Raw genomic sequence first — 17763 nt, forward strand, 5'->3', positions numbered from 1 at the left:
TATCCTACACACTAGGGACAATTCACAATTTACAGACGTCAATTAATCTACAAACCTGCACGTCTTTGGAGTGTGTGAAGAGACCGGAGCACCCGGTGAAAACCCACGTGGCAACAGGAAGAAAGTGCAAACTCTGTACAGACAGCAATCATAGACAGGATCGAACCCGGGTCTCTGACGCTGTAATATGCCCCTGTCCCACTTAGGAAACCTGAACGGAAACCTCTGGAGACTTTGCGCCCCACCCAAGGTTTCCGTGAGGTTCCCGGTGGTTGCTGGAGGTTGCAGGTAGTGGAAGCAGGTAGGGAGACTGACAAAAACCTCCGGGAACCGCACGGAAACCTTGGAAACCTGTGGCGGAGGCAGCGGCAGCGGAGACCCGACTCTGCCTCAGAGCTGTGGCGGCGGCGGCGGCAGCAGCAACGGCGACCCGACTCGGCCCCGGAACCGTGGCGGCGGCAGCGGAGACCCAACTCGGCCCCGGAACCGTGGCGGCGGCAGCGGAGACCCAACTCGGCCTCGGTGCTGTGGCGGCAGCGGCGGCAGCGACCACCCGCGGAGTTTGAACCGGCCCGTTCGCGGAGCACGGTTGAGCCGCGGGATTTACCATCACCCGGTGAGGTCACAACATCTGGAGCCTGGATCACCTCGGCGCAGAGGGAGAACAATAGAGGGAGAGACAGAGACTTTAGGATTTTGCCTTCCACCACAGTGAGGAGATGTTTGGTGAACTCACTGTGGTGGATGTTAAATTTCTGTTGATTGTGTGTTTTTGTCATTTTTTATTATATGTATGACTGCAGGGAAACGAAATTTCGTTCAGACCGAAAGGTCTGAATGACAATAAACGAATCTAATCTAATCTAATCTTGGGTGGGGCGCAAAGTCTCCAGAGGTTTCCGTTCAGGTTTCCTAAGTGGGACAGGGGCATCAGGCAGCAATTCTATAGCTGTGCCACTGTGCTGCCCCGAGAGAAGGTGTGTAATTGTGTAAAATTAACGGATTGTGCAGAGGGAGTGAAGTGTTGTGTCCTGATCAGTCTTTAATTTGATGCTGTCCAGCTGAATATAAATCTTCCATTGCTTGAAGGATACCGGAGGAACTTGCCCTGAGCCCAGCAGGTGCATGGTAACACCACCACCTGCAGGTTCCTTGTGGAAATACTTTAGCCTTCTCTCCGTACCCCTGCATCTAAAGCCTGGGAATAGTCATAGTCATACAATGTGGAAATAGGCCCTTCGGCCCAACTTGCCCTTACCGACCAACATATCCCATCTACACTAGTCCCACCTGCCTGCGCTTGGCCAATATCCCTCTAGTCATAGAGTGATACAGTGTGGAGACAGGCCCTTTGGCCCAACTCGCCCACACCGGCCAACAATGTCCCAGCTTCACTAGTCCCACTTGCCTGCGCTTGGTCCATATCCCTCCAAACCTGTCCGATCCATGTACCTGTCTAACTGTTTCTTAAATAATGGGATAGTTCCAGCCTCAACTCCCTCCTCTGGCAGCTTGTTCCATACACCCACCACCCTTTGTGTGAAAAAGTTACCCCTCGGATTCCTATTAAATCTTTTCCCCTTCACCTTGAACCTATGTCCTCTGGTCCTCAATTCCCCTACTCTGGGCAACAGACTCTATGCACGTACTCGATCTATTCCTCTCACAATTTTGTATACCTCTATAAAAACTCCCCTCATCCTCCTGTGCTCCATGGAATAGAGACCCAGCCTACTCAACCTCTCCCTATAGCTCACACCCTCTAGTCCTGGCAACATCCTCATAAATCTTTTCTGAACCCTTCCAAGCTTGACAATATCTTTCCAATAATGTGGTGCCCAGAACTGAACACAATATTCTAAATACGGTCTCACCAATGTCTTATACAACTGCAACATGACCTCCCAACCTCTATACTCAAATACTCTGACTGATGAAGGCCAAACCTATCCTATCCATGTACCTGTCCAAATGTTTCTTAAACATTGCGATAATACCTGCCTCAACTACTTCCTCTGGCAGCTCGTTCTATACACCCACCACCCTTTGTGTGAAAAGGTTACCCCTCAGGTACCTATTAAATCTTTCCTACCCCCTCCCACCCCACCTCAAACCTATGTCTGGTTCTTGATTCCCCCACTCCGCTCAAGAGACTCTGTGTGTTTGCCCAATCTATTCCCCTCATGATTTTGTACAACTCTATAAGATCACCAATACTTCCCAAGGACTTCATACCTCAGATCAGCAGGTGGTAGAATTGACGGGAAGGTGGAGGTTATGCCCAGTAAGCATGAGACAGGGGCAGATTAATGAACACGCTGAGACTGATGAGCTGAAGTGTGACTATTTCAATGCAATGACCACAGAAGAGTTTCACCAGGTTAGCTATAAGGAGAGAAGACACAAGGTGCTGGAGTAACTCAGTAGGTCAGGCAGTATTTCTGGAGAACATGGATAGGTGCTTTTTTGTCAACAATCCATGTTCTCCAGATATGCTGTTTGACCCTCAGAGTTCCTCCAGCATTTTGTCCTCTTTTGTAAACCAGCATCTGCAGTTCTTTGTTTCTAGCTATAAGGAGAGGTTCAACAAACTTGGATTATTTTCTCTTGAGCTTCGGAGACTGAGGTGAGACCTGTTATGTTTATAAAGTTATGAGAGACAGTAGATAGGGTAGATAGTTAGAACCTTTTGGTGGAAATGTCAAAGAGGGGTGGCACGGTGGTGCAGCGGTAGAGTTGCTGCCTTACAGCGTCCGAGACCCAGGTTCGATTGTGACTTTGGGTAATGTCTGTACAGAGATGTACGTTCTCCCCGTGACCTGCGTGGGTTTTCTCCAAGCTCTTCGGTTTCCTCCCACCCTCCAAAGGCGTACAAGTTTGTAGGTTAATTGGCTTGGTATAAATGTAAAATTGTCCCCAGTGTGCGTAGGATAGTGTCAATGCGCGGGGATCGCAGGTCGGTGTGGTTCTACTAAACTACAGGGCACAGCTTTAAGGTGGGAGAAGCACAGTTTAAAGGAGATGTGCAGGGCAAATGTTTTTCACACAAGAGAGTGGGGGGTGCTTGGAGTGAACTGCCAGGGGTGGTGGTAGAGGCACTTACATTAGTGGTATTTAAGAGGCTTTTAGATGGGCAGATGGAAATACAGGGAATGGAGGGATATGGATCAAATGCAGGCAGAAGAGATCAGTTGAACTTAGCAACATGTTTGGCAGAGAGGGAATTGGAATGGAATGAGGGTCGTCAGAACTGCAACACAGGAACAGGCCCTTCGGCCCACAATATCTGTGCTGCACTTGATGACAAGTTAAAACTAATCTCTGCTGATCTATATCCCTCCAGGACAAGCCCCTTGGCCTTGCACCTGTCAGTGAGATCAGCTCATTCTCCAGTCCCTGGCCTGTGCTGAGACAGCATGTACTGACCCTGTCACCAAGCCTTCCCCAGTACCTCAGTGCACAGTACAAACCACAGTCCATTCAGAGGGTAGTCTGCATTTGGCTGTGAGAGGAATCTATAGAAATTGATTCAATTACCACTTTTAAGACATTTGGACAGATATATGGACCGGAAGATGTTACAGGGATATGAACCAAATGCAGACAAATGGGACTAGGCTCTGGGATGCCTTGACATGGACACGGCTGAAGGGTTATTGAGCTCAATGACTCTAGTCTTCCACTATTCGAGCGCTGTTTCAATACAATTCAATACAATACAATTCTGCACCCTTGTCGTTAAGGTGTACGACTTACTGGAGTTTGGGAACAGGGGGGAGAAGTATAGGAAAGAACTGCAGATGCTGGTTTAAGTTGAAGATAGACACAAAATGCTGGAGTAACTCAGCGGGACAGGCAGCATCTCTGGAGAGAATGGGTGACGTTACAGGTCTGAAGAAGGGTCTCGACCCGAAACATCACCCATTCCTTCTCTCCAGAGGTGCTGCCTGTCCCGCTGAGTTACTCCAGCATTTGGTGTCTATTTAGGACCCGAAACGCCACCTATCCATGTTCTCCAGAAATTCAACCGGACCCGCTGAGTTATTCCAGCACTCTGTTCTTTGTCGTAAACCCACGTCTCCTCCAGTATCTTTGCTCCTCTCTCTGTCTCTCCTTGAATCCCCGCACGCGGCGCTCCGGGCTCTGGCGGCAGCGCAGCTGATTGGCGGAACGGCCGGCGCCGGGCCAGTGGCTGATTGGCGGATATCGGCAGCGGCCGGGACTGTGATTGGCGGAGGCCGGCGGTGGCGCTGTGATTGGCGGCGACCGGAGGCTGGGCGGGGCGGTGATTGGCGGAGCGGCCGGTGGGCGGGGCCAGTGGGCGGGGCTGGGTGGTAGCGGCGCGGGTCCCGGGGATGCGCTACTGTTCCCGGCTCCGGCTGCAACATGTCGGGCTCCGGGCCGCCGCCGCCGCTCCCGCTGCTCATCCTGATGCTGCTTGTGGGTCATTCCCGGGCCCTGGTCCTGGCCCCGGAGGCCGGGCTGCGGGAGATGCTGCGGGAGGTGGGCGAGCTGACCGAGGACACGCAGCGCAAACTGCAGGGAGCCGCCCGGGAGGTGCGAGCGGAGCCGGGGCGGGGCAGGTGTTAGCAGCTGTGCGGGAGAGGGGTGGGAGTGGGTGCGGGAGAGGGATGGGTGCGAGAGAGTGGGTGCGAGCAGGAGAGAGAGGGTGGGTGCGGAGGAGAGGGGGAGGGGGGGGGTGCATGTGGGAGAATAAAGGGCGGAAGGACGGGTGTGAGAACCAAGGGATGTGAGCAGGTGGCAAGGTTGTGCTGGCAGGGGGTGCTCTGTAGGGAAGGGTGCAGAAAGAGGTGGGGATGTGTGGGGCACCCAGGAGAGGGCAGGGGGTGTAAGATGTGGCTGGAGGGATGGGTGCAGGTGAGACAGGGTGCCAACGTGGGTGGAACGGTGGTGGAGTGGTGGGGACATGTAGGAGAGGATGACGGGGTTGGAGTCTGGCTGGAGGGTGTGCAGGCATGTGTGGGGTGCAATGGATGGGTGTGTGGGTGCAGACGGTGGAGGGTTGGGGTGTGTTGAGGGTTGTGTGAATGGGTGGGTGGGGGTAGTCTAGGGTGCGGCTAGAGCGGTGGGGTTGTGCCGGATGGTGTGCGGGTGAAGGGTATGATGGTGGACGTGGGAGACCGTTCACAGTGCCCGTCACCCAGCTACAGAGATGTATTGTTGAGGCTCTATAAGGCGCTGGTAAGGTTGCATTGGGAATACTGTGAGCAAATGTGGGTGGGTCGGTGGTGTGTGGGGTTTGAGTGGCTGGGTGCTGGATTGATGATGTTGGAGTGGCTGGGACTTGTAACTTTGGTGCGGAAGATGTGGGGTTGAGGTTGGGTTTGGGAGTGGGGTGGATGGTCTGGTTACTCTGACCTGATAAGGGGCCTTGTCTTCTGGCCGCGGCCACAGATGGACCTGATGCCCAAGAGGCTGCCCTGGGACCAGGAGTCGGTGCCCAAGGAACATCGCGATGAACCCATCTCCCTCCTGGGAATTGGAGACCCATCCGCATGGGCTCAGCGGGAAGCCGGCAAGGTAGGACCCGACCCGAACCCAACCCTGACCACCCCAGGGAGGGCACTGCCCGGGGGGCCGGAGTCGGCAGCCTGCGGGGGTGACTTGCTGTGCAGATGCGGTGTGGGGTGGTTGTTGCCTCAGACAGAAGCAGGCCATTCAGCCCATCTGAAGAGCTGTACGGCCAGCTGCCACCTGTGCTGGGGAACACTCCCCTCTGGCTCATTCCCTGCTCCCAGTCACCCTCGTCCTTCCAGTGGGGCAACCCCTGCAGTACCAATACTGGTGTTCCTGCTCCTTCCCAGGGTCAGGGTTTATCAGTCCTGCCCCAGATACTCCAGCAACTAATGATGACTGGTCCTCTAACAGAGATGCTGCGGGAGGGGAGGTGGTGAGGGAGCGCGTTCAGCAGAGGGGTCAGAGCTAGGGTTGACCTAGCTCTGGGGGGTGAGGGGGGGGGGGGGTGAGAACTGGCACTAAAAGAGTGCAGTGGTAAAGAGGGGGTCTGCACTTTTGGAGGTTCCTTCAGCTTCTTAGCTAGTCCTGCACAACCATTGAGACACTGGGAGCAGTCCCTCTCTAGTGAATATACAGAACCTGCTCCTTTACCCACATCCATGAAACAGCTCTGAGTCATCCTCTCGTCCCTGTTTGAGGAGCCTGTTTACAACAAATGGGCCATCGCTACCTGTGGTTCAGACACACTCGCTGGAACGTTGTGAGAAGAAGGGGTGGATTTTAGAACAGAGAACAGGGTACTGCACCAGAATACTCCCTATGGCCCACAATGTCCGTGCTGAGCCTACTGCCAAGTTAAACTAATCTCTGCCTGCATGTGATAATAAATTCACTTGACTTGAACTTGATCCATATCACTCCATTTCCTGCAGTTCCATGTAGAAATTTAAAACCCTCTTAAAGGACCCTTAGTATCTGCCTCCGCCACCCCCCCCCCCCCTCTCTCTCTCTCCCCGCCAACTTACTCCAGGTGTCTTACTCTAAAATAAAATGTGCCCCCACACATACAGCAGAGGAACAGGCCTCTTGGTACACAATGTCTGTGCCGAACACGATGCCGAGTTAAACTAATCTCATCTACAAGCACACAATCCATATTCCGCCATTCCCTGCATATCCATGTGCCTGTCCAAAAATGTCTTAGACGCCACTATCGTATCTGCTTCCACCACCATCCCTGGCAATGTGTTCCAGGCACTCACCAACGCTCTGTGTGTGTATGTGTAAGAAAAACCTGCCCTGCACATCTCCTTTGAACTTTGCACCTCACAACTTAGAGCTATGTCCTCTCATCCTTGACATTTCCACCCTGAGGAAAAAGGTCCTGAGTCTCTACCCAATCTATGTCTTTGTCTGAAGATGGTTCTTGACCCAAAATGGTGCCCATTCTTTCTCTCCAGAGATGCCGCCTGTCCTGCTGAGTTACTCCAGCATTTTGTGTCTTATCTTCAATGCCATTCATAATTTTATATACTGATATCAAGTCTCCCTTCAACCTTCCAATGAGGGTCCCTGCTGCGGTTCAAACAGCTCACTGTTCGTCTAGCGGGACTACCATCCATCATCTCCAAGCTTCCGGCAGCTGTGAGTAGCGCCTTGACTACTGGCTGCCGAGGGGTGGAAAATGTGATTCACATCTCTGTGGTTTCCTTCCAATAATAACAGCAGCATTCTGCAGGCAGGAAAGCCACAGGAATGATGAAACCGAGCCATCCCTAGACCAGTAATGTGAGAGAGGCTTCTCTACAATCCCCCACCAACTCAGCAGCGCAGAGCAGGCCCATCAGCCCACCCCCTCCACGCCAACTATGTTGGCATATAGGGCAAGTCCCATTAGCCTGCATTTGACACGTCACTGTAAAACATTCCCATCCATGCAGTGCCCTCCATAATGTTTGGGACAAAGACCCATCATTTATTTATTTGCCTCTGTACTCCACAATTTTGAGATTTGTAATAGAAAAAAATCTCGTGGTTAAAGTGCACATTGTCCAATTTTATTAAAGGATATTTTTCTACATTTTGGTTCCACCATGTAGAAATTACAGCTGTGTTTATACATAGTCCCCCCCATTTCAGGGCACCATAACGTTTGGGACACATGGCTTCACATGTGTTTGTAATTGCTCAGGTGTGTTTAATTGCCTCCTTCATGCAGGTATAAGAGAGCTCTCAGCGCCTAGTCTTTCCTCCAGTCTTACCATCACCTTTGGAAACTTGTATTGCTGTTTATCTACATGAGGACCAAAGTTGTGCCAATGAAAGTCAAGTCAAGTCAAGTATATTTGTCACATACACATACGAGATGTGCAGTGAAATGAAAAGTGGCAATGCTCGTGGACTTTGTGCAAAAAGACAAACAAACAAACAACCAAACAAACTACAAACTCAATCACCCGTCAAAGAAGCCATTATGACTAAGAAACAAGAATAAAACTGTTAGGGACATCAGCCGAACCTTAGGCTTATCAAAATCAACTGTTTAGAATATCATTAAGAAGAAAGAGAGCACTGGTGAGCTTGCGAATAGATAGATAGATTAGATAGATTAACTTTAATTGTCATTCAGGTATACACATAGACACAGTGCACATTCGCAAAGGGACTGGCAGTCCAAGGAAGACCTCCACAGCTGATGACAGAAGCATTCTCTCTATAATGAAGAAAAATCCCCAAACACCTGTCCGACAGATCAGAAACATTCTTCAGGAGTCAGGTGTGGATTTGTCAATGGCCACTGTCCGCAGAAGACTTCATGAACAGAAATACAGAGCCTACACTGCAAGATGCAAACCACTGGTTTGCCAATAAGTACTAAAAAGAGCAACCACAGTTCTGGAAAAAGGTCTTGTGGACAGATAAGATAAAGATTAACTTGTATCAAAGTGATGGCAAGAGCAAAGTATGGAGGAGAGAAGGAACTGCCCAAGATCCAAAGCATACCACCTCATCTGTGAAACAGTGGTGGGGGTGTTATGGGCTGGGCATGTACGGCTGCTGAAGGTACTGGCTCACTTATCTTCATTGATGATACAACCGCTGATGGCAGTAGCATAATGAATTCTGAAGAGTATCTGCTCAAGTTCAAACAAATGGCTCAAAACATTGTCCGGCGGTTCATTCTACAGCAAGACAATGATCCCAAACATACTGCTAAAGCAACAAAAGAGTTTCTCAAAGCTAAAAAATTGTCAATTTTTAAGTGGCCAAGTCAATCACCCAATTGAGCATGTCTTTTATATGCTGAAGAGAAAACTGAAGGGGACTAGCCCCCAAAACAAGCAGAGCATCACCAGTGAAGACACCCAGCAACTGGTGATGTCCATGAATTGCAGACTTCAAGCGGGGAAGGGGGGATATGTATAAACACTGCTGTAATTTCTACATGGTGAAACCAGAATGTATAAAAATGGCCTTTATTAAAATCCGACAATGTGCACTTTAACCACGTGATTTTTTTTTCTAATGTGATTTTTTTAAACTCAAATTGTGCAGTAAAGAGGGAAATAAATAAATGATGGGTCTTTGTCTCAAACATCATGGTGCTTTTGATAATGGGGAGGGCAGTGGATGTTATGGACCAGGCTCAGTTCACCTCTCAAACTGACCTTCTGGGCATTGGCTCCAGTCAGCTTTTACATGAAAACCTCTGTACACGTTATACACTTGTGGTCCCACCCATACTGTGCTTCCCACTACATGGGTGATTCCTGTTTCCATCACAACCTCATGTGCAGGGATCTAGGTAGATCTGGAGCCATTTGGATCTGTCCCCAGTTTAGTTTGGAGATAAAGCATGGACACAATCCCTTCAGCCCACCGTGGCCACGTTGACCACTGATCCCTACACACCAACGCTATCCTACATGCTGGGGACAATTTACAATTTTTACCAAAGTCAATTAACCTACAAACCTGCACGTCTTTGGAGTGCGGGAGGAAACCGGAGCACCCGGAGAAAACACGCTGTTACAGGAGGAACGTTAAAACTCCGCACAGACAGCACCCATAGTCAGGATTGAACTCGGGTCTCTGGCACCACTGTTCCGCCCTTGATGCCAGCATTGATGGATCTCTCTGTCCCTCTGCAGGAATGTATCGTGGATGAGGACTGCAGGGATGACCAGTTCTGTGAGACCAACCCGCTGGAGCCCAAGTGCCTTCCGCGCAGAGGAAGCGAACAGGTTGGTGGGATCGGCTGATGCCCAGGGAGAGGGATGGAACAACTAACATTCAAGGGAACGTTAAACAGGACAAAATAAGAAATGAAGTATTCAGACAGTGGGATCAGTTCCAGCCTATGATGGGTGGAACAGCCTTAACATGTGGTGCGGTTCCATGTAATCTTCCATAAACCACTACAGCACATGGAGAGGCCCTTCGGCCCGCCTCATTCATGCCAACAGCAAAGTCCATCCAGGCTAGTCCCATATCCCTCTACTCCTTTCCTCTCCACACACCCACCAAAATGCCGTTTAAATACTACAGCAGGTTTGGCCTCCGCCACCTCCTCGGGCAGCTTGTTCCGTATATTCACCACCTTCTGTGGAAAACGTACCCCTCAGATCTCCTGTAAGTTTCTCTCTTCCTACCTTAAACATGTGCCCTCAATTTCTAGAATCCTCTGCCCTGGGGAAAAGGCTATTGATCCCAGCTATGCCCCTCGTAATATTATTATACCTTTATGAACCTGACCAGGTTCAAGAACAGCTTCTTCCCACCAACCATTAGGCCCTTGAGCTCTGCACAACACTGACCTTAACAAATATGATCTTCTATGGACTGTGCGTTCAGTTGCACAACAGACTTCAGTGTTACACTATTATGTGGTGTACCAGCTCCTGTGTATGTATATTGTGTAAATAGTGTACCAGCACCTCCTTTAATCCGGACAAAATTACAAGAGTGTACTTGAAATCCCCCTCAGTAGTTCCGCCCCCCACCCACAATAAAATGCAGTGTCATGACTGAGTGAGGCGGCAGATCTTGACCTCATTGGGACAACCTGCGGGTTGAATTTGCACCCTGTAGCCGGGGCTCTGGAACTCCAACCTGGCTGGAGCCGGCACATCCATTCCCACAGCTGACTTCTGCCACCAAAATTCCTATCAGCGCCACCTGCGGCCGGGGCTCTGGAAATCCGACCCAGCAGATCCGTTCCCATAACCGACAAATTTGTGGGCTGGTATCTCAGCTCCCTAGCAGCCAAGACGGAGCATTCCTGTACTGTTCGACTCCTCTCGGAGGCCGTGACCTCTGTAAGAATTTCATTGGTACATTGGACTATTAAACACTTGACTATTGAATATTCAGCACAAGTAAACCATTGATCTAGTCCCAAGCATCTCCAGTTCACCTGCCTCGTCTCAGCCTCCAGTATGTTTCTTCCCTTCATCATAGAAACATAGAAAATAGGTGCAGGAGGAGGTCATTCGGCCCTTCGAGCCAGCACCGCCATTCATTGCGATCATGGCTGATCGTCCCCAATCAATAACCCGTGCCTGCCTTCTCCTCATAGCCCTTGATTCCACTAGCCCCTAGAGCTCTATCTATAGAAGTTCATCTCGTTTTCTCTTGGGATTCTGGAACCTGGCCAACATCTTCCCAACAATTCAAAGTTTGAACTGTTTAATTTGTCATGGTTTTTAAATAAGAGATTTTGCCTGTGGGTTAACATTTGGTTTTGAATTTTCCCAGAATTGTACCCGTGACGGCCAGTGTACCCGGGGTCACTTGTGCATCTGGGGAGAGTGCCGAGCGAACGCAGTGAGGGGGCAACTGGGCTCCATCTGTGAGCAACAACCACAGTGTGGTCCACACCTGTGCTGTGCCTTCCACATTGGTGAGTTCCCCACACGCAGACGGGACTCAGCTAACTCCATCGTCCACAGACATGACCCCACAATGGACCACACGTCTATCGCACGCCAAGCTTGTCGTTCAAAAAAGGCAAAGCTTCAATAATCTGCTCCCTGACCATTCCAAAATCCCATTGGTGTTGCACTTTCCTGTCATCCAGTCCCTGTATCCTGTGCTGCTTTAAAACTCCTCAAGGCCCCCGTTTCTCACACTCCCTTTAAACCTCTCAGGCCCCATTTCCCAAACTCTCTCTAAACTCCTTGGGGCCCTATATCCCGTATTCACTTCAAACTCGCCGGGATCCCCTTTAAATGCACTGGGGCCCCATTCACCTGATTCCTTTTAAACTTTGTGGGATCCCGTTCCCTGCCATCCTTTTAAACCCACCAGGTTTGCTGAAGTGTTTGTTACTGTGTGATATTTCAAAAGGTGAATTAGAGGTGCATTGGAGTGTTCATAAGAAGCCACCTGATAGACTGAACGATCAGCTAGTCCTCTGTGCACCAGATGCACAAAGTCTTGCTGCAGTGGGAATGTGTAGCTATCGGCACAGAACATGAATTGGCTTGATGTCACCTCGGAGGGCTATGGGTGGAAGTGGCCAGGGTGGCGGGGGGGGGAACGAGAAGAGGGGGAAATAACAGGAAAATATGGGACGGGAGGAAGGAGGGGGGGGGGGGGGCATTTGAGCCTATTCTGGGGGTGAAAAGGAGACAAGGGTGTCAGATTTAACTGAAACAAATATTTCAGATGTGAATACATTTTAATTTGATGACTGTTTTCATCTCAAAAAGACAAACTCTCATGAGCCTCAGGCCGTTATAATTACAGGAACAAGGAAACTCATAATAAACGACTCATGTTGAATGGTTTATTGCCCAAGTGGCATACCTGGACAGTCAGAAGCACTAATTTAGATCTCTTCATTGATAATGATAATTCATAGTCATTAAGTTGGAAAGGGTACAGAAGAGACTCACCGGGATGCTGCCTTGACTTGCCGGCTTGAGATATAGGGACAGGTTGGATAGGCTGAGACTTCCCGCTTTTGCGCGTAGGAGGCTTTATTGAGGTGTACAAGACCTAAAGTGAATGCTCAGTCTATTTTTCCCCAGGGTAGAGGATTCTACAACTGGAGGGTAGAGGCTGAAGATGAGAGGGGAGAGATTTACGAAGGACCTTGGGGGCAATCTTTTCAATGAGAGGGTAGTCTGTATCTGGAATGAGGTGCCAGAGGAAACTACAGAAATGGATACGATTGCCACTTATAAAGGACATTTGGACAGATGTTGATAGGAAGGGTTTAGGGCTGTAGGTCAAATGCAGGTAAATAAGGCTGGCCCAGTGTGCCAACTTGGTTTATTTAGTTACTTTAGAGATACGGCATGGAAACAGGCCCTTCGGCCCACCGAGTCTGTGTTCATCCCGTACACTAGCACTGTCCTACAATTTTACCAAAGCCAATTACCCTACAAGTCTGTACGTCTTTAGAGTGTGGGAAGAAACCAGAGCACCTGAAGAAAACCCAGGCAGTCACAGGAAGAACGTACAAACTCCATACAGACAGCACCCACAGTCAGGATCGAACCTGGGTCTCTGGCACAGTAAGGGAGCAACGTTACTGCTGTGCCACCGTGTTGCCCTCATGGTTGGCATGGACAAGGCTGAAGAGCATGTTTTAGTGCTGTATGACAATGAATATTATTTATTAATTAAAACATCACTAATTATGGTCACCTGGTGCGCAAGTGCTAACTGATTGTCTGTGACGCTGCATTGCCGGCAGGGTCTCACACTATTGCTTTTTGCTCAGACCTCTTGTTTCCTGTCTGCACCCCACTGGCGGAGAGAGAGCGGCCATGTCACGACCCTGCCCACCAGCTGTTGGACCTCATCACCTGGGAGATGGATCCGGACAGGGCGTTTGACCGCTGCCCCTGTGCCAGAGGACTGCTGTGTCTGCCAGAAGGGTAGGAGGCTTTGCCTGTTGCCAGGTCAGCACTGTGGCACAGCGGGTAGAGCTGCTGCCTCACAGTGCTGGGCACCCAGGTTTGATCCTGTCCACTGGTGCTGTCTGTGGGGAGTTTGTACATTGTCCACTGTGTCCCTGGGTGCTCCGATTTCCTCCCGGTCCCTAAGATGTGCAGGTGGGCGAGTGGTAGAATCTGGGGGCGGGAGATTCCAGTGGAGAGAATAAAATGGGTGGCTGAAGGTCAACACGGACTTGGTGGGTCCAGAACAAGGGGTCACAGTTGAAGGATAAGGGGGAAATCTTTTAGGACCGAGATGAGGAAAACATTTTTCACACAGAGAGTGGTGAATCTCTGGAATTCTCTGCCACAGAGGGTAGTTGAGGCCAGTTCATTGGCTATATTTAAGAGGAAGTTAGATGTGGCCCTTGTGGCTAAAGGGTTCAGGGGGTATGGAGAGAAGGCAGGTACAGGATACTGAGTTGGATGATCAGCCATGATCATATTGAATGGCGGTGCAGGCTCGAAGGGCCGAATGGCCTACTCCTGCACCTATTTTCTATGTTTCTATCCCTGAGACTGAGCGCAGAGAAGAAGAACCCATCAACGGGTCACAGCTTCTAACTTAGTGACCCCTGGCTTCAAAACACACTGAAACCCTGACCCAGTGCCAACTCAAGGCATGGCATTAACCTGGGGGCAGCTGCACTGCACTATATCCCTCAATGTGGTCCAACACATCATCTCTGGCCAGCGACATTTTAGATAGATTCAGCATGGAAACAGGCCCATCAGCCCACCGGGTGCATGCTAGCCACTATCCGCCTATTTATGCTATTTCTACCATCATCATTTCCCCCCAACATCAACACCCCCAGATTGTATCACTCACTCACAGTACACAGCAGCCAATTACCCCACAGGCACATCTTTAGGATGGAGTCATGGAGTTGTGCAGCACAGAAACAGGCCCATCAGTCTGAAGAAGGGTCTCGACCCAAAAAGGTCACCCGTTCCTTCTCTCCAGAGATGCTGCCTGTCCCGCAAAGTTACTACAGCATTGTGTCTACCTTTGATTTAAACCAGCATCTGCAGTTCTTTCCTACACACAGAAACAGGCCCTTCAGCCCAACTTGTCCAACCAAGATGGCATTCTGGGATAGACAACATGCTGGAGTAACTCAGTGGGTCTAGCAGCATCTGTGGAGAAAATGGATGGGTGACATTTCAGATCAGGACCCTTCAGACTCAATCACATTCAAGCATTCTAGGCTAGTCCCATTTGCCTGCATTTGACCCAGATCCCTCAAAACCATATTGTTCCAAATGCCTTTTAAACATTGTAGCTGTGTCCACATCTACAACTTCCTCTGGCATCTCATTCAGAATACAACTACCTTCTGAATGTAAAAGTTGCCCGAGGTCCCTCTTGAATCTCTCCCCTCACCTTGCTTGCGGGTGTAAGGGCTGAGCAGCAGTGATGTGCTTTATTTTTGTGAAGACAGTCCGTGGATAAATGTGAGGTTATCCACTTTGGTGGGAAAAACAGGAAGGCATATTATTATCTGAATGGTGTCAAGTTGGGAAAAGGGGAAGTACACAGAGATCTGGGGGGTCCTTGTTCATCATTCACTGAAAGTAAGCATGCAGGTACGGCAGGCAGCCAAGAAAGCTAGTGGCATGTTGGCCTTCATAACAGGAGGAGTTGAGTATATGAGCAAAGAGGTTCTTCTGCAATTATACAGGGCCTTAGTGAGACCATACCTGGAGTATTGTGTGCAGTTTTGGTCACCAAATTTGAGGAAGGACGTTCTTGCTATTGAGGGAGTGCAGCGTAGGTTCACTAGGTTAATTAGGGATGGCGGGACTGTCATATGTTGATAGAATGGAGCGGCTGGGCTTGTATACTCTGGAATTTAGAAGTATGTGAGGGGGTTTTATTGAAACATAAGATTATTAAGGGATTGGACACACTAGAGGAAGGAAACATGTTCTAGATGTTGGGGGAGTCCAGAACCAGGGGCCACAGATGAAGAATAAGGGGTAGGCCATTAAGAACAGAGATGAGGAAACACATTTTTACCCAGAGAGGTGTGAATCTGTGGAATTCTCTGCCCATTTTCTAGATGCTTTCAAGAGAGTTAGATAAAGCTCTTAAAGATAGCGGAGTCAGGGGATATGGTGAGAAGGCAGGAACGGGGTACTGATTGTGGATAATCAGCCATGATCACAGTAAATGGCAGCGCTGGCTCGAAGGGCCGAATGGCCTACTCCTGCACCTAGTGTCTATTGTATTAAACGGCAATTGCTGAAATCTTTTCCTACCCCTCATTCTCAGGGACACCTTGATGTCCGTGTGCAAGGACCGCAAGCAAGCAGCGGTCACTAAAGATCTCTCCGACAAGGCGGAAATGGAAGACCTCCGTCTCTCAGCACGGGAGGACCCCAATGACAGAGAACATCACCACACGGCGGCAGATAAAGACGAGGAAGCCGAGCTCAGGACTGCAGTGAGTGCCATGTTGGGTTCTATCAGGGAACGCCACGAGTGGGAGAATCCAGAAGGAAGTGAAGAATATGAAGTTGAACAGGTGACAGAGCTAGCGGAGGTGAGGGAAACAGGAGCTGATAGTCACAGCTAAACTTGCCCTTCCGTCCAAACTGGCTCTTTGAACCCTTGCTGCACAGTAGAGAAAGCAAGAAGCACATAGAGGCTGTGTTCCACAGAGAAGCTGTTACTTTAGCAATCGCTTGAAAAACATGTAGATTCCTTGTTATTTTTAGGAACATCTTTAGTCGGTTAGTGCTCTGGTAACAGCCACTAAATTCGGCACCAGTTCAAATTCTTTGACATAAGATTGGGTCGCTGGTGATGGATTTGGAGCATCAAAAGCGGGCTGTTTGATTCTTGCTGCATTCCAGTGAGACATAGGGAGCAATATGCTGCTTCATCTGCTCTAACCACACAGTCTACTTCAATGGGCTCCAAGTATGTGCTTAGCCCATTGGCAGCAGCCTGTTGCTTTTTCTAAAACATATTTTGTGTAACATATCTGTCATCAATAAAAAGAACATCATCCGGAGGTCGCAGTGAGACCTTGCGTCATTCATACTTCTGCAAACTATACAGCCCAGAATGGGGTGCTCAGCCCATTATCTCAGCTGCTGCTTATTAACTTCTCAGGGACACCAGAAGCAGCCATTTGTCCCGTTATTTTTCTCTACTCCCAGGAGAGCAATGCTACGAGTGCCCGGCACGCTCCTCATTTCCCAGCGCATCTTTGGGATGTGGAGCACCTGGTCTTGGAGAAAACAAGGGGAAGCATCAGGATAAGATCAAAGGAGGTCCCAAGGGCCAAGGCAACAACACTACCACCTATTCCTCTATTCTATGTGTTTTTCCACCTTTAGTCCACTCCTTAGGGTGACACAGTGGTAAAGCTGCAGACTTACAGCACCAGAGACCCAGGTTTGATCCTGACTACGGGTTCTCTTTGCACGTTGACTGCGTGGGTTTTCTCCGGGTGCTCCAGTTTCTTCCAACAGTCCAAAGACTACAGGCTGTAGGTTAATTGGCTTTGATAAAGATTGTAAATTGTCCCTTGTGTAGGATAGTACTAGTGTGCGGGTCGATCGCTGGTTGCCGCGGACTCGGTGGGCCGAAGGGCCTGTCTCGGTGAAAGTCTAAATTCCTGCTATTTCTCCCACAGCCAATCTCCCCAGGAGTTGCTCTTCCTGAATTACAGAGAGAGCTCAGTTAGTGATCCAAGATGGTCTACGCAAAGGTGAGAGAGGGAAAGTTTAAAGGAGATTTACAAGGAGTTTGTTTTACAATGGTGGATGCCCAGAACAAGCTGCCAGAGAGGCAGTGCAAGCAGATAAGATAGCAACATTTACAAGGCATTTAGATAATCATGCACAGAATGGAGGGGTTTGACCATGGGAAGGGAGATGTGCAGTTGAAGATAGCATGGACATGATGGGCCAAAGGGTCTATCCCCATGCTGTACTGTTCTGTGCACAACATATGCAGAATTTTATTGTCTCACAGCACACTAAACTAAAGCTAGTGTTAACCTTTCTCCATCCCCATACAAAAAGAGGCCAATACTAAACTTGCTTTCTCACTGTGGCCGATAAAATGGCATTCAAATCCTTCAAAGTCTGCTGCTGCCTTGCCTGATTTGAACTGGAACATGCTATAAAGCACAGTAACAGCCACACCTGCGGTGTACTGTAGTGCCAGGCATCATTGTGGTTCTGGGTGTTTAGCACTAGGAGTGAATGTCCTGCTGTACCCAGTGCAATCTATCCCCAAGGGGCACCTTCCAACTACTCCAGTACCCAACCATTGTCGGGGCTGAACTCAATGTTACTCCAGTCACTGTCATTCCTG

General features: G+C 49.5%; 1 protein-coding gene across 1 annotated transcript; it reads left to right on the top strand.

The window, feature by feature from the left end:
- Nucleotides 1–4332: 4332 nt before the first annotated feature.
- On the top strand, nucleotides 4333–16454 carry dkk3 (dickkopf WNT signaling pathway inhibitor 3). Its single transcript, XM_033038858.1, has 6 exons — nucleotides 4333–4557; nucleotides 5416–5541; nucleotides 9630–9722; nucleotides 11236–11380; nucleotides 13211–13367; nucleotides 15706–16454. Exons 1-6 carry the CDS (start codon nucleotides 4387–4389, stop codon nucleotides 16007–16009), a joined length of 996 nt encoding a protein of 331 aa, XP_032894749.1. The 5' UTR covers nucleotides 4333–4386; the 3' UTR covers nucleotides 16010–16454.
- Nucleotides 16455–17763: the final 1309 nt, after the last annotated feature.

The sequence above is a fragment of the Amblyraja radiata genome, chromosome 20 (assembly GCF_010909765.2).
Source record: "Amblyraja radiata isolate CabotCenter1 chromosome 20, sAmbRad1.1.pri, whole genome shotgun sequence".
NCBI classification, from domain to species: Eukaryota; Metazoa; Chordata; class Chondrichthyes; order Rajiformes; family Rajidae; genus Amblyraja; species Amblyraja radiata.

What these genes read in the sequence shown, in the direction of transcription:
- dkk3 (XM_033038858.1), top strand. Translation starts at nt 4,387, where the DNA reads ATGTCGGGCTCCGGGCCGCCGCCGCCGCTCCCGCTGCTCATCCTGATG. An exon ending in CGCGCAGAGGAAGCGAACAG is followed by an intron (nt 9,723 to 11,235) that starts GTTGGTGGGATC and finishes GAATTTTCCCAG; the next exon opens with AATTGTACCCGTGACGGCCA. An exon ending in CTGCTGTGTCTGCCAGAAGG is followed by an intron (nt 13,368 to 15,705) that starts GTAGGAGGCTTT and finishes CCTCATTCTCAG; the next exon opens with GGACACCTTGATGTCCGTGT.